Here is a 13,482-nt window from a genome sequence, read left to right on the forward strand (position 1 = left end):
GAACTAATGTTGAGAGCTCAGCAGACAGTTAGGTTTCACTTTCACCCGAGAACCTGTAGGAGTCATGGGTGGGGTGTGTGTGGGGGGACGCTCTGCCATGTGTAAGTTCGGTTTAAAGACACGTTGCAGAGGCGTTTCTAGTCCCCACCTGTTGTTTTGCTCTTCAGCATGGCTGCCTAAAAACACTGCAGGATTTCTCAAACATGCATGAATGAGTCAAAGCAAGGCTTTGGGCATGATTTTTTATGAGAGTATAACATTATAACATGATATAAAACTCAAAAAAGTTGATTTTACATGATATTGCCCTTTTAAAAAAAGCTATTTACAGGACTCATTCAACAGGACATAACACTCATTCAAATTGAGCACAGGAGCACCTCAAGGATGYGTACTCAGTCCTATGTTCTCTGTGCTGACACATCATTTCAGTTGTTTTGTCAAGTTTGCTGCTGATACAACATTGGTAGGACTCATCAGTATTTTACAGTATGCTAAAATACAGTAAAATACTGTTTTAAATATGAAGTAAATGTAGCTGCCAAAGCTGACATTGCTTTGGTGGCTCACTTGACTGACACATCTGCACTCATCAGATATGAGCAGGTGGTAAATAACCTGGTCCAAACCGTTGCAGAGGACTCCTTAGCCCTAAATGTCACCATGGGGTTTATTATAGCACTTAGTGTCATTGATGTTTGCCTTTTTTTTTTTTGCTTATTTTTGAATGTATGTTTTTAACATGGAGCCCTATCAAAGACGATTTTCTGTCACCTTTGGGACAGACAATTATGTATGTATGTATGTATGTATGTATGAATGAATGAATGAATGAATAAAACAACACCCTTAAGTTCATATTTTAACAAACTACTATCTTTTAGAGGCAGATGCCAGATATTCCAATGAGATTTATCCATTTCAATATTTCTAAGAAAGAATCATATTCTCTGGATTCAGTAGGAAAACATGGTTTTGGTAAGTTTTTAATTTTTACTCTGTTATTCTCTCAAATCTACTTGAATACCAGATTATTTTGATTAAGTAGACATTTGTCATTTAAAATAATCTTTTTGCAGCCTTGGAGATTGGTCCCCAACCACATGGTGTGGTGAGATCAAAYGTCTACACTGCAATGAAAGTAGGTGTGCGGCACATACTGGACTGGATCCACTACTTTAACTCAGGTACATTTAACGCCAGCTCAGCGTCTGAGCCGTTTTGCCTTGCAACTCCTTAAATCTCTTGAAAGATTGATGTGTTTTTCAAGCAGCTGTTTGTTCCGATCAGGTTCTGTGTTTGAAGGAGGATATGTCGACGTGTTTACCATGGTTAAAAACATCGACTACCCAAGAGACAGCCAGACTCACAACATCACAGCAGCCATTCATCCTCGCCTCCAGGTATGTCTCCAGAGTTTCCTTTCACCATGGCAAATTAAACGGTTCAACTGGGTGTGAATGAACAACTTAATCACCTACCAAGACRAACATAAACTAATGAGTAATGGCAGACTGAAATAGTTGCAAACGCCCTTTCATAATAGCGAATGTAACCAATTAATATTTCTTGTGTTCTGCTCACGTTCTGCTTATTATCATTCAATTTGTGAATCACTCTGTSTATTGTAGCAATAAAGTGTTGTTTACCTCGCAGGGTAGGGCCTTTATGTTCAAAATACTTTACTCCAGAGAGCAAAAAATTAAACTGAATCATACCCTTTCATAATTTTCATACCTGTAATTACCATTTACATAAGCTGGAAGTAGGGAGAAGAATGAATTTAGGAATTCTCACTGACCTAAACCTTCACAGAGGAAAAATCACAACAAGTTTCTTCTCTTCTATTTCAACTTTATTTATTTATTTTTTGTAATTTGTCATGTTTGGTTTCTTTCTTCTTGCCCTAGGTTTGACATGAAGGATCATAAAAATGTTCCTGAAGAGATAGAACATCCCATTTGTTGCTTTCATTCTTCTTCTTTTTTCCAGGATCGAGACTTTTGCCTCCTCTGCCCCGAGGACCCCTTGTTCCAGACGTTCTCGGGGGAAGAACTGACATATAAAGGCAACGAACCCCTTTATCCTTTCTTCATCAATGAATGTGCTTACTACGAGAAGGGCATCGCGCTCTCGCTGGCCAGGAAGAAGCGAGTGATGATTCCTCCAATCCGGGCGCAGACGGAGGTGGAGAAGCAGGCGAGCGAGCAGAGCTTTGCATCGGAAGAAGAGGAGTGAAGATGTTCTGAACATGAGACAAATGCAAAATCGGCACATATTTTATTTAAACAAAAGCTTTTATTGAAATGAACGCATGTTTGCATACACTATCAAATGTACACAGCTCAGAATAAAGAGCAACACTTTTTAACTCACTAAATCACATTGTAATCCATTCAGGGATAAAAGAGCTTCTTGTGTTTGATATCTGAATGTAAACCACGGCCACAATCATGTGCAATATTCTTCAATATCAACTGTTTTTATAAGGGTGCTAATTGATGAACACCCAGCATGTTTTACAATAATAACTCATGTTCAATCACTGACATTTACATCGTCAAAAAAAATAATTTCACCTCTTTCAAGTGGCAACAATATTCAAGATATGATCAAAAATACTTTAAGTGCAAAGCAAAACTGGAGGTTGTTTTATCATATGGCCTTTTATAAAGTACATTCATAATGCCAATAAGGGAATGGAAAACCCATTTTTCCCCAATTAAATCCTGATGAACTGCCTTTTTTGTTTGAAAATAAGAAACACGATTAAACATAAATTAAAAAAATAAATAAATTAAAAACATAAAACACTGAGTAGGAAATCAATTCACATTTTTGGGATTGAGGTCAAAATCATACTGACAAAAGTATGCATAAATAAAAAAAAACTAAGCTTTTTTTTTCAACAAAATTACTGTAGTAAAACATCACAAAGAATACAAATCTAAAACAAAACTATAAACTGGGTAAACAACTACCACTCTGACCATAACTGCAAATAAATACCAGTAAAATAAATAAAAGTCAAATTCGTTTGCAATAACAGTTAATTTTCTTTGATTTCTCCCTGATGCCACATCCTGTTTAAAGCAGCTGCAGTGAATCGGTTCAAACAGAGCACCGCTGGTAAACTGATCCAATTTAGCTGCAAACACTCTCTGGGTGTGACGGTACATCTGAACAATCCCTCATAAATGCTCTGGTACATGTGACTAAAGGCAAAGAAAAGTCATTATTCAGCACAGGAATCCTCACGTACGAACTGACGGATGTTGAGCAGTAACACAGCAGAATGTGTGGGCTGAAATGTTACGTTAAGAAACACTGTGTACTGTCTGACTGCATGGGTCGCTACGCATTTGCTGCACTTGCTTACTGCTGGGAAAACCAACTACAGGAAACATAAACAAGGCATAAGTGATTTTGCAATGAGCAAAAAGTAGCTTGAAATACGGCAAAAAAAAAAAAAAAACAGCAGGCCGAAGCTGAAATGTAGCCAGTTTTCATCATTTGAATTTGTATATGCCTCACACGGAGGCAACTAATTACTAATTGAACAAACAGCATTGGTCAAAATTAAGTTGCAGCAGAATTTCAGCTCATCTTCAAGAATGAATTCAACTATTTATATTTTGTAGAGTAAGGGTGTTTAGTAAAAAGGTGGTCTTCACTGATTGCACTAGAGATTTCTGTGAAAATGCTGTGTGAATACTGAAACAGTTGTGCAGAAAAAAATATTTTGTTCTAAAAGAGCCAAAAAAAAAAAAACAGCTGAATTTAGCACAAAGAAGCAGAAAGAGAATGTTTGCTGAATTAAGCAGCTTAAATTAGCTAAGTATCTAAAATCACAAAAGGTGACTTTAGCTGAAAAAAGCTGAAAAGTAGCTTAAATTGTAGAAAACTGAAGGAAGCATAAAAAGCTTAAATTAGCAGAAAGAAGCTAATAGAAGCACAAAAAATTAATTAGAATAAATAGAAAGCATAGAAAAAAGCTAATATTAGCAAAAAAAAGCTGAAGCTAGAACTAGCACATAAAGACGCTAAACAAAAGGTGTAAAGTGCAGGAAAGGTGTCACTATTTTGAAGGATTTTCTGGATGTTGCTATTCAGTTTCAAAAGWACATTAATTTCCCAAAAAGCTAAATATCTCAAARCATGTAATTTGCTGAAATACCAAAAATAGCTGGAATGTCCTGAAGGAGCTGAACCTTTAAAATGACTTTTTGAAATAACATAAAAATTGTGAAACAAGATATGTGTTGAAAAACGTACGGAAGAATGGATCATTTTAATAACATGAAAGCTTCAGTGTTCAGTTAGAAACTGATGCCAGCAGTAACCTCTAACTTTCTGCCACTCTTTCATGGCTTTTAAGGTTTTTGCAGAAGCAGGTTAGATTTTCTCAACTCAGGTCAGTCTACTATTCATTCTTAACCATGATTTAGTGCTGATTGCTTCTGCTTGTTGTCCTGCTGAAACACCAAAAAAGCTCACCTCATCCTATTTTGTGATTTCTTTAATAGATGAAGGGCTTACTGTGCCAGAATCGACTGCACAGCTCAGCCCGGAAGTGTTTTGTAAATTATTATTTTTTTTTAATTTCTGTATGAAACTTTTGTGTTTTTGCTTTAGATTAGAATTTTATTTGAAAATATGATAAAACTGTTGTTGGCTTATTCTTCCTTCCATTGTTTTTGAGCTAGACTAAATGCTGGACTATCCGTTTTTCTCTTGTCAACTCTTTTAATTCRGACTTTTAAAATTAAATAACATTTAAATATATTACTGCAGTACACTTCAGGGTCATTTACTGTTAATTATAAAGGGTTTAGTTGACAAAATATGTAGGAAAGAAACACTACAATAACACATTTTGATGCGGGTTTAAAATTTAAACGGGACTATGGGATCCAGAGYCGAACCTCTGGCTACGCCACGCGGTAGGCCGTCATGCGGTAGTAGTTCTGGCTGTGGCTGCGCGCCGCCCACACCAGGAGCGCCGCGGCCATCATGTGCAGAGGCGAGGAGATGAGGGCCAGGTAGAGGGACCAGCCCAGAGAGCCATCCACCTTGTCGGGAAGCATCGACGCTCTGTGGAGCAGGTCCATCCCGGCCAGGTAGCAGCACACGGTGGCTAAGGTGCACAGACCTGCGAAACACATCAGGACAAGGAGCTTTAAGCCTGATAAATGAAGCGGGGGTTCTGTGGAACGCTTATGAACAAATAATACCCTGTGTTACTTTGTTGGGTGTTGTTTACCTTTTGTTTCTGCCTGTTTTAGAACATCGTTTTAATCTGGAGAGCAGTTTAGACTTTTCTCACGTGTGTCTGTTCAAACCTGCCTTGATTTCTAGGAGTGTAGGTTTTAAGCAGCCTCCTTGTTTAGCTGGAGGCCAAGTCAGTCATTGTTATTTCATATTTTATGTTATTCTTTCTCTGTGCTTTAAAAAGGAAGTGTTGATGTGATTCAGGATCATTGTCATGCTGAAAAACAATATCTTATCAGGTACTTTGTAGAATATACCTAATGGCAAAGCAATGGTTGACTGATTTTTTTTTTGGTTACCAATTTAAATTTGATAAAACCCCCAATAAAAGGCAGATTAAAACACAGTCCCAAACCATTACAGAGCCACTACTAGTGATGGGATGATGATACCTCAATGGGTGTATTGACACACTACACAAAATGTGTCGGCTCTGTATTGACACTGTGTTGGTCACTCAGTAGTGACCCCCTGCAGCAGTTTAAAAAAAAACATTGCAGGTAAACAAAATGAAGATGAAAAAGCTTATATGCTGCAAACCCAACCTCAGCCTGTGAAATATTGAATCACCAGTTCTATACTTAAAATATGATCTCATCATTGTATCATTTCATTTGCTCAATTTGTTTAAAGTTGTTCATGAGAAGAGTTTAAAACTTCCTTAAAGCCTTGTTTGTGTAAACTGTCTAAACGGAGTTGTAAAATACAGCAAATTTGTCTGCAATAAAATTCAGTTAAAATTATTAACTTATGTATGGAATTTTTTTAAGTGTTAAACCATATAAAATAAATACTAATAATATATATTATATACTAAAAATTGATTAGTTTATGCATTTTTMTTGAGGAACAAAAGGTTTTGAAGTGTCTTTGCTCCAAGGCGAWTTCTCTTAGAAACCAGTTCTCCTGCCTTAGAAAAAAACTCTTTCACAGGTTACAGTAGAAGATGGCGAGCATAAAAATTTAAGTGTGAGCTGATAAAGGTGTTGAATCTGTGAATATTTTTTCAAAATTGTAACAGGTCTTGTGTTCAGGGTGTGTTGCTTTCAGCCAGGTAACATTGGACTTCAATTATGGAATGGTTGTTGTATCTTGTTGTCTTGTTCTCTTCAACCTTCATACCAAGAGGTTTCCAGAGATTGTTACAAATATTTTAGAAATAAATCTTTGTTAATCTTTAGTTTATTTGTTGTTGCTGTTTTTATTATTATTATTTGGCATCACAAGATCAAAATTATTCCAGACTGGGGAAAACTTCGTGGAATGATCCATGAAGTCTGTGGAACAAGTTGAGAGCAAAAATCCAACAAATCCGCAACATATCAATACAGTTTGTTTCCTTATGAACAGTTTGCCGCAGCACAYCTGTATCAGTCATATAACTTTTTTTCTTAAAGCGATACATGCACCAATACGGGGTTTCACTCTTGTGTGCTCGGCACAGTGTTGTTCGTCCCATCCCTAGCCACTRCGGTGTTTTACAGCTGGCTGAACTGTGCTGAAACAGTAGCCCACGTTAAAAGATTACAATAAAGCTGAGTTCTTAGAAAGGAAAAATAAAAAGCAATAAAAACATGCGTCTAAATTTATCACTGGAAAACAAARGCAACAATTGGGGGGAGACGCTTAAAGACTTTTTGTTGACATCTTAACTGATGTCTTCGGTGACTCACAGGGTGTTCACGATGAAGGGATGTGGTGGAACAGGTCTTACCAGCTAAAAGGTGAAGAACTCCAATACAAAGAGTCGGGGTGAGGCTTCGACAGAGACAGGCGAAAAACCCGGTCAGGCCGGCTAACACGACCAGACCCAGAGACACCAGCGGCAGCAGGAACTGGCACCTCCACAGATCTKCACACACACAGAAAATCATTAGAGCGTTTGGGAAAAGGACAACAAACGGAACCAAAAAGGAGACACTGGATGAACGTACAGGTGCGCAGCATGTCCTCGCCGCTGTTGTGGTTCCCCGGTTCTTTGTATTTCGGGGTGAACTGCTCGGGCAGAGTGAAGTTTCGACACTCCAGCTCCAGCTTGGCACCTGAAAGAACAACCACTTCAACGTCTGAACCCCGCCACTCAAACACAAAGTAAAGCAAACTTAATGCGCTTTGGAGAAACGTTTGCTTGGATTTCGAGCAGACATCAACAAGTGTAAAAGTTGGGCATGGTGTCAAAAACCACAGATAACGCCACCATGACTGTTGATTTATACGGCCAAACACATCCCTGCTTGCTTTCTGAGTGTATGCCAAGTTCTCAGTGTCTCTTCATGTTGCGTGATATTTTAGGAGAAAAAAATTAACAAATAAACACAGACCTGATCCCAGAGAAATTCAAACACCGGCAAAGACTGTCCAGAGTAGGGGCGTAAGAAAATATCGATACACTGAAATATCGTGATATTTCATTTCCCGATACTGTATTGATATTCTAAAGCCCTGTATCGATTTTTTTATTAAGGCTTAAAATGTCAACTTTCCTGCCAGCCGTTCATTTTTATGTTGTAGTTCAGCCTCTGACCACTAGTTGGYAGCAGTGAGCCAGCCATTTGRCTCCTCTACCTCTTGAGGTAGAGGCTATTGTTAAGTGTTGGGTGACCATATTGTAAATTAATATTAAAGACTAAAAGCTGCAAAATATATATTTTCAAATTATTTATTGGCAAATTTAGTCTAATAATTGAAAACATGGATGAAATAAGAAATATGAAACAAACAAAATAAAATACATACAAAGCAGAACACAGCTAAATGTATCAAAAGTATGTCTATGTAATATTAGAATTTTCTGAGACGATGAATTTTGGTTTTTCCTTTTTTTCCCCCTGTAAGATGTTTTTATTTAAAAGAATTTTTGGACAAAAAATTGCAATATATCGCAAAATATCGCCTTGCTTACAGTATCGCAATATATCGGGATATATCGTATCGTGACCCCTCTGTCATGATATGTATCATATCGCCAAATTCTTACCAATACACAGCCCTAGTCCAGAGTAGTCGAACAACGTAACCAGTTAAACTATGACTTATTAAACACAGTAGGGCGGTGTCATGCCACTAGGGGTGCAGAGACTACAGYTTTCTGGACGATCACAGATCTTTAAAAAGCCTGACCTGCCGATTCCAATTTTGTCCGATAACGAACAGGTGTTATAAGGTCACAATACACCATCAATATTCCAATCAAACAATACCCAATCCTGGTCCTTGAGGGTCACTATCCTGAATGCTTTACTTGTGTCTCTGCTCCAACACACCTTATTTGAATGAATGAGTGATTATGCAGCTTCTGAACTTGGAAGAATTAATTCAGTCACTAAATCAGGAGTGTTGGAGCAGAGAAACCAGTAAAACTTGCAGAACAGTGTCCCTAAAGGTCCAGATTTGCACACCCCTGCTTCTGCATCAAATGTATCAAGGACCGCGGGCCAAATATGGCCAGCCATGGCATTTTATGTGGCCAGCAAGAGTTTCAATGACGTATTCATGTCTTTAAAAAAGCAGCTGCTTTAAAGCCAACATTGACTATAAACACGCCTTGCACTGAGCGAGTGGTTTTTTTTTTTTTTTGAGCATATGCTTGTGTTTCTTTTTTAAAACTCATCTTTCCTATTGTATGTATTCCAAGCTGCAAAAGGTAGCGCGACCATGTTGTGAAAGACCTGGGCATCAGTTCTCCCCAATGTTTGTTATGTCTGTGTAAAAAGAATGGGTGTTCTTAACTGCAAGTTTCTAGTCTGTGTATTCACTGACAATGGTAACAAAACTGATTCTGAAACTACTTCTCCCAAATTGAATATCAATTATTTTACCCACAAAATGACACCATCCCTCCAGCAGGTGGAGGTGCACAGGGTTCAAAAATAGCCAGACAATGCCCATTTTGCCACATTTTCGTTGGCTACTTTGCTGCGGCCCAGTTGTATTGGGAAGTGGGAACTTCCCACTTACAATTCATGAATTTAAACTGAATTACCCCTCCAGTGGGATTTCCCTGTTTGAAGATGGGAGAGTTCATAATTCAAGATGGAAGCTACTCACTAGGGTTGGGAAATATTGGCAAAAAAATTAATCACGATTAATTGTGGTATTTAGCCGATAACGATTAATTTGACGATTAATCCCCTGGAATCCCTGGACACCCTTATGTCCTAGTCACACGACCAATTTAGTTGGAAAGATTAGCTCTTCATAAAAATCTGTTCCAAATTGTCTCAAAATTACAGATTTCAGGCTATACATCACAKTTTAAATTGTGTTGATAGATAAATAATTTACAGAACTTTTTTTTAAATGTTCGTCTTATTTGAAGCAGAGAGGAGCACCGAGCGAACTCTTCCTGCTGGCAATGATCGTATTAATCGTCAAGTGCCAAAAAGTAATCGATTAATGTTTTTCTGACGATTAATTGCAAACGATACGATTATGCCCAACCCTACTACTCACCACAGCTCTACAGTGAGTAAAACTCTTACTTCTAATAGTATTTCTGCATTTACTTCACATTTAGTCAGTCGTACACACAGTACTGTAAAGAGGATGTGTTAAAATGCTGTTTCTATGCAGGAAATACCACGCAGAGCTCAGTTATTGTTTTTTTAGTGGCGCTCAGCTGTAGTAATGAGACGAGGGATGTGATGTTTCGGTTTTAGTCGAAGTTAAACATGAAATGTTACAAAATGAGATCGACACTCCTGGTCTAGACGGATGAAACAGCTACGTTTCATTATTATAACTTTATAAGAAAAAGTCAACCAGAAAGGAGCATCCACTTTACTATGAGATGCTTTTCACTCAACACTGACTAACATTTTAAGACAGATCAGGATCATAATAAGTGCCTATCGCCTGTCAAGAAAACCACAAGAAATCCTCCTGAAACAGATACTGAAATTCAAAGCGTCCTTTTGTGTTCTGCCACACGATTGTCTGAAGATAGGCAGTTATCTTTCTGACTCACAGGTTTCTGGCTTCAGTACAAATATGATGAATTAGTCTAATCTCATCAGGCGCCACATCTGTTGGCGCACCGCCCACCTCCGTGTCTGCAGGAGCGGCAGCACATACCGATGATAACAGCAGCATCAACATACCTGGCTCCCTGTACCAATGCGCGGAGGCGGGCACGAGCACACACCGCCACCAGAGGCCCACGGTCCCGTTGAGGCGGAACAAGGTGTCGCTGTAGGTCTTCTCGTCGAACTCCCCGGTCATGAACTCCTCGTGCAGGGAGCGCAGCTCGGACACGTTGGCCTCCCCGCGCACGCTGGGGCTGATGTACTGGTACCAGTGCTGCGTGCCCACGGCCACGGACAGGTACACGGTGGCCAGCAGGCTCAGGACGCAGGCGATGACCAGAGCCGTGGCGTAACGGTTGTCCACCATCGTTGGTGCAGAGAGACAGCCTCGCGCCGTCAAATAAAGGAGGGATTAAGTTGACGCCAGTCCGTCGCGCATCAGATTAACACGTTTTTTATAAAGCAGGTTTCCGGTCACACAAAAACATATATATAATAGATGCCGCGCAGAAGCTTAAAACAAACAATACAATCGGCAGGAACCCATCTTTTGTGCAGCACAGACGGTCAGCAGCCCTGCGGCCCGGATCGGATGCGCCATCTGCTCCTCTTCCACAGATGGTGGGCGGCCCCGGCCCGACGCTGCAGTCCGCTGCGACCCCCTCCGTCAACACAAACAGTCCCACAGCAATATATACATATATTCTGGGAATGTAAAAAAAAAAATCACAAGGATTCTTTGTATATTTCTCCCAAGGTGCACTGGAGCACAGAGTAAACAGTAATCCTAACACTTTCCATTTCCGGTTCCGGTTTATCCACAATTGATTATGAAAGCAATTTCCGGTTAGATACCGGAAGTGACAGTAATCTTGTTTAAAATGTTTTACTGTTTCGAGTTAATATATTTTCTTTACAAGACTGAAACCACAAAAACAATTCAGTCTAATCAACTTTAATTAAATATCACATTAAAAACAACTGCTGTTTGTTAAACTGCTACTCACTCAAATAGCAAAAACACAACAAGGTACACAACAAGATCATAAGAACAAAAACAACACAAGAATAAGAATATAATAAACCATAAAACAGGAAAGGTCAACTCATTCTGAATTAAAGCTTACAAAAACAAAACAAATGTGTTTTAAGATAAGATTTTAAAAACACCAAGAGTTGGAGCCTATATGATATCCAAAATGTCAAAGTAGAGTTCCTGAAAATATTCTTTGAATTATGTACATTTATAAATAACTACTAACATATTTTTTGCCCTAGTTGTTATAAAGAATGAGGTTCTTAAAATGGATAAAAGTAGCCTAACAAGTATTGTTACAGGTCTTTGCTACTGTTCTTTTGTCAGTCAAAAGCTAAAAAAAAATTGTAAACCACTGAAGAGGGCGCACAAGTCTGTAGGAGATCGGAGATAGGAGCCTCTCCATTCGGTCATAAATAAAACTTTAAAATGAACTCTAAAACAATTAAGGAACCAAAGAAGTGAAGCCAGCTCTGTGGAGAAATGTAGTAGGCCTTATAAAGTGTGCTAAATGTGTTTTGGTGGATAACAATAAGTTGGGGAAAAATCTATTATTTGCTTTGCCAGAAGATACTTTCAGGGATTTTTTAACCCCTAATTTGTACTCAGAAGTTGAAATGTAGTTCCAAGTAAAAAAAAAAAAAAAAAAAAAAATCAATTAAAAGTCAGAATTCCAGGTAGTGGACCCAGACTTGACTCGTTCTACATGCAAGTTGGAAAACTAGTAGGGTTTGCTAATGCTGCATTCCATTTGTCTGTCATCAGTCGGAAATTTTATAGATTCAAGTCGGAAAAATCAACTGGAATGCTGCACCAAAAATTTGAATCCAGACTCAGAATGTTGGAGATTCCTGACTTGGGAATTGAACTGACTTCGCAGTAGAACTGAAGGAACACGAGTTATGACTTCCAGGGCAAACGCAACGCAGCATGACCTKTTGTTAATCCAACATGGCTGCTTTGCGTGTTAAAATTAAACATAGCTTCTGTAATCAATTCTTTCTTTGCACTTGTATCGATTGGTATCTCAGTAAATCAGTCTTAGACATTGTTTTTTTTCTTTTGGTTTGAGTGTCTTTGTCATGGAAAGTAATTGACATTTGTATGTGCCAGAGCAAATGTAAAGTTTGAATGAGATACACAAACACAAGTGGCATATGACAGAGAACTCTCATGAGCTAAATAAATTAGAAGCCTTATCCTGACTCATCTGACTGGCCGAACCTGTCTCACTAAATCCAGTATTTTCAGACTACATTGTTAAATCATGAAGCAAAGTCTTCTCTCTGTTTGTTAAAGAAATCTGGAGACAGAAATTCATGCGTTCATTACATCCAGGCTGGGTAATTGTAATGCTCTGCTATATCAGCCAGTCTTCCATTGCTCTTTCACAAATGGTTCAGAATGCAGCAGCCCAATTTCTAAGTGACACAAGTAGAAGAGAACATATTACTCCTGTTCTAGCATCTCTTCACTAGCCTGGTCCTTGCCTTCCTATGCAGCTCCGCTCAATTCTAGTTTCCCTTCACTGCTCCTGGGACTTCTACCATTGAGATGGATTTCGCTGGCAGATTTTTAGCTAGGCCAATCAGAGAAGAGAACGTCAATTTTCTGCGCAGTGTCTGCTTGTAGTTTATTTTACCTGGACCAATCAGAGAACAGAAGGAGGAGTTTTGAATGATGTCGATGTTCTGCGCAGTCTGCTGGTTATTTTAGCATATGGCAGTGGAGGAAGTGAATGAAGCCAGTCTGTGTTGATAAGGCTTCCAAATTAAATTACATTAAATTTGTCTGACAAAGCAGCAGCTCTCAATTACAGTCGTCTCGTTCGGCTTGGTATATTTCTGCTCTCAGTAGGGTTGTTTACAGCACRTGCGATTTCCAGTTAGCTTCTTAGCTTAGCCTCCATCACAGCGACAACACATACATGCTTCAGCACAGGCCACGCCTTCTGCAAGAAATGATTGTCTATGCATCAAGTCCAGACCCTWSTACGAAGTAAAGTGAAGGACAGGGTCTGGTTTTAACCAGGCTATCTCTTCACAGGCTTCCGTAACATTTCAGAATTCACTTTAAAATCCCCCTGAATGTCTTTAAATGCCTAAACAACTCCGCCCACTCTTACATCTCAGATCTAGTGCATCCACTTGT

General features: G+C 38.8%; 2 protein-coding genes across 2 annotated transcripts in view; one reads left to right on the plus strand and one right to left on the minus strand.

Annotated features, from left to right (window-relative positions):
* The window catches only part of LOC106525346 (N-acyl-aromatic-L-amino acid amidohydrolase (carboxylate-forming) B), a gene marked incomplete at its 5' end in the record, with an annotated part of 5,430 nt that extends 1,955 nt beyond the window's left edge, over window positions 1–3,475 (plus strand). The window contains 4 exon segments of the mRNA XM_014019548.1: window positions 885–978; window positions 1,080–1,187; window positions 1,291–1,403; window positions 1,993–3,475. Coding sequence (XP_013875002.1) covers window positions 885–978; window positions 1,080–1,187; window positions 1,291–1,403; window positions 1,993–2,238 — 561 coding nt within the window. The 3' untranslated portion in view covers window positions 2,239–3,475.
* Window positions 2,279–11,102, minus strand: LOC106525347 (claudin domain-containing protein 1). Its single transcript, XM_014019549.1, has 4 exons — window positions 10,371–11,102; window positions 7,206–7,313; window positions 6,986–7,123; window positions 2,279–5,152 (listed from the first exon to the last, which is right to left on the minus strand). The coding sequence occupies exons 1-4, from the start codon at window positions 10,660–10,662 to the stop codon at window positions 4,932–4,934; spliced, it is 759 nt and encodes a 252-aa protein (XP_013875003.1). The 5' UTR covers window positions 10,663–11,102; the 3' UTR covers window positions 2,279–4,931.
* Between the last annotated feature and the right edge of the window lie 2,380 nt (window positions 11,103–13,482).

This window comes from Austrofundulus limnaeus, unplaced genomic scaffold (assembly GCF_001266775.1).
Source record: "Austrofundulus limnaeus strain Quisiro unplaced genomic scaffold, Austrofundulus_limnaeus-1.0 Scaffold223, whole genome shotgun sequence".
NCBI lineage: Eukaryota > Metazoa > Chordata > Actinopteri > Cyprinodontiformes > Rivulidae > Austrofundulus > Austrofundulus limnaeus.

Excerpts from the sequence above, each read along its gene's own strand:
- LOC106525347 (XM_014019549.1), bottom strand. The coding sequence starts at position 10,662 with ATGGTGGACAACCGTTACGCCACGGCTCTGGTCATCGCCTGCGTCCTG. Across the intron at positions 7,314-10,370 it reads GCATTGGTACAGGGAGCCAG|GTGCCAAGCTGGAGCTGGAG; the intron begins GTATGTTGATGC and ends TTGTTCTTTCAG. Across the intron at positions 5,153-6,985 it reads AGTTCTTCACCTTTTAGCTG|GTCTGTGCACCTTAGCCACC; the intron begins GTAAGACCTGTT and ends TGTGTTTCGCAG.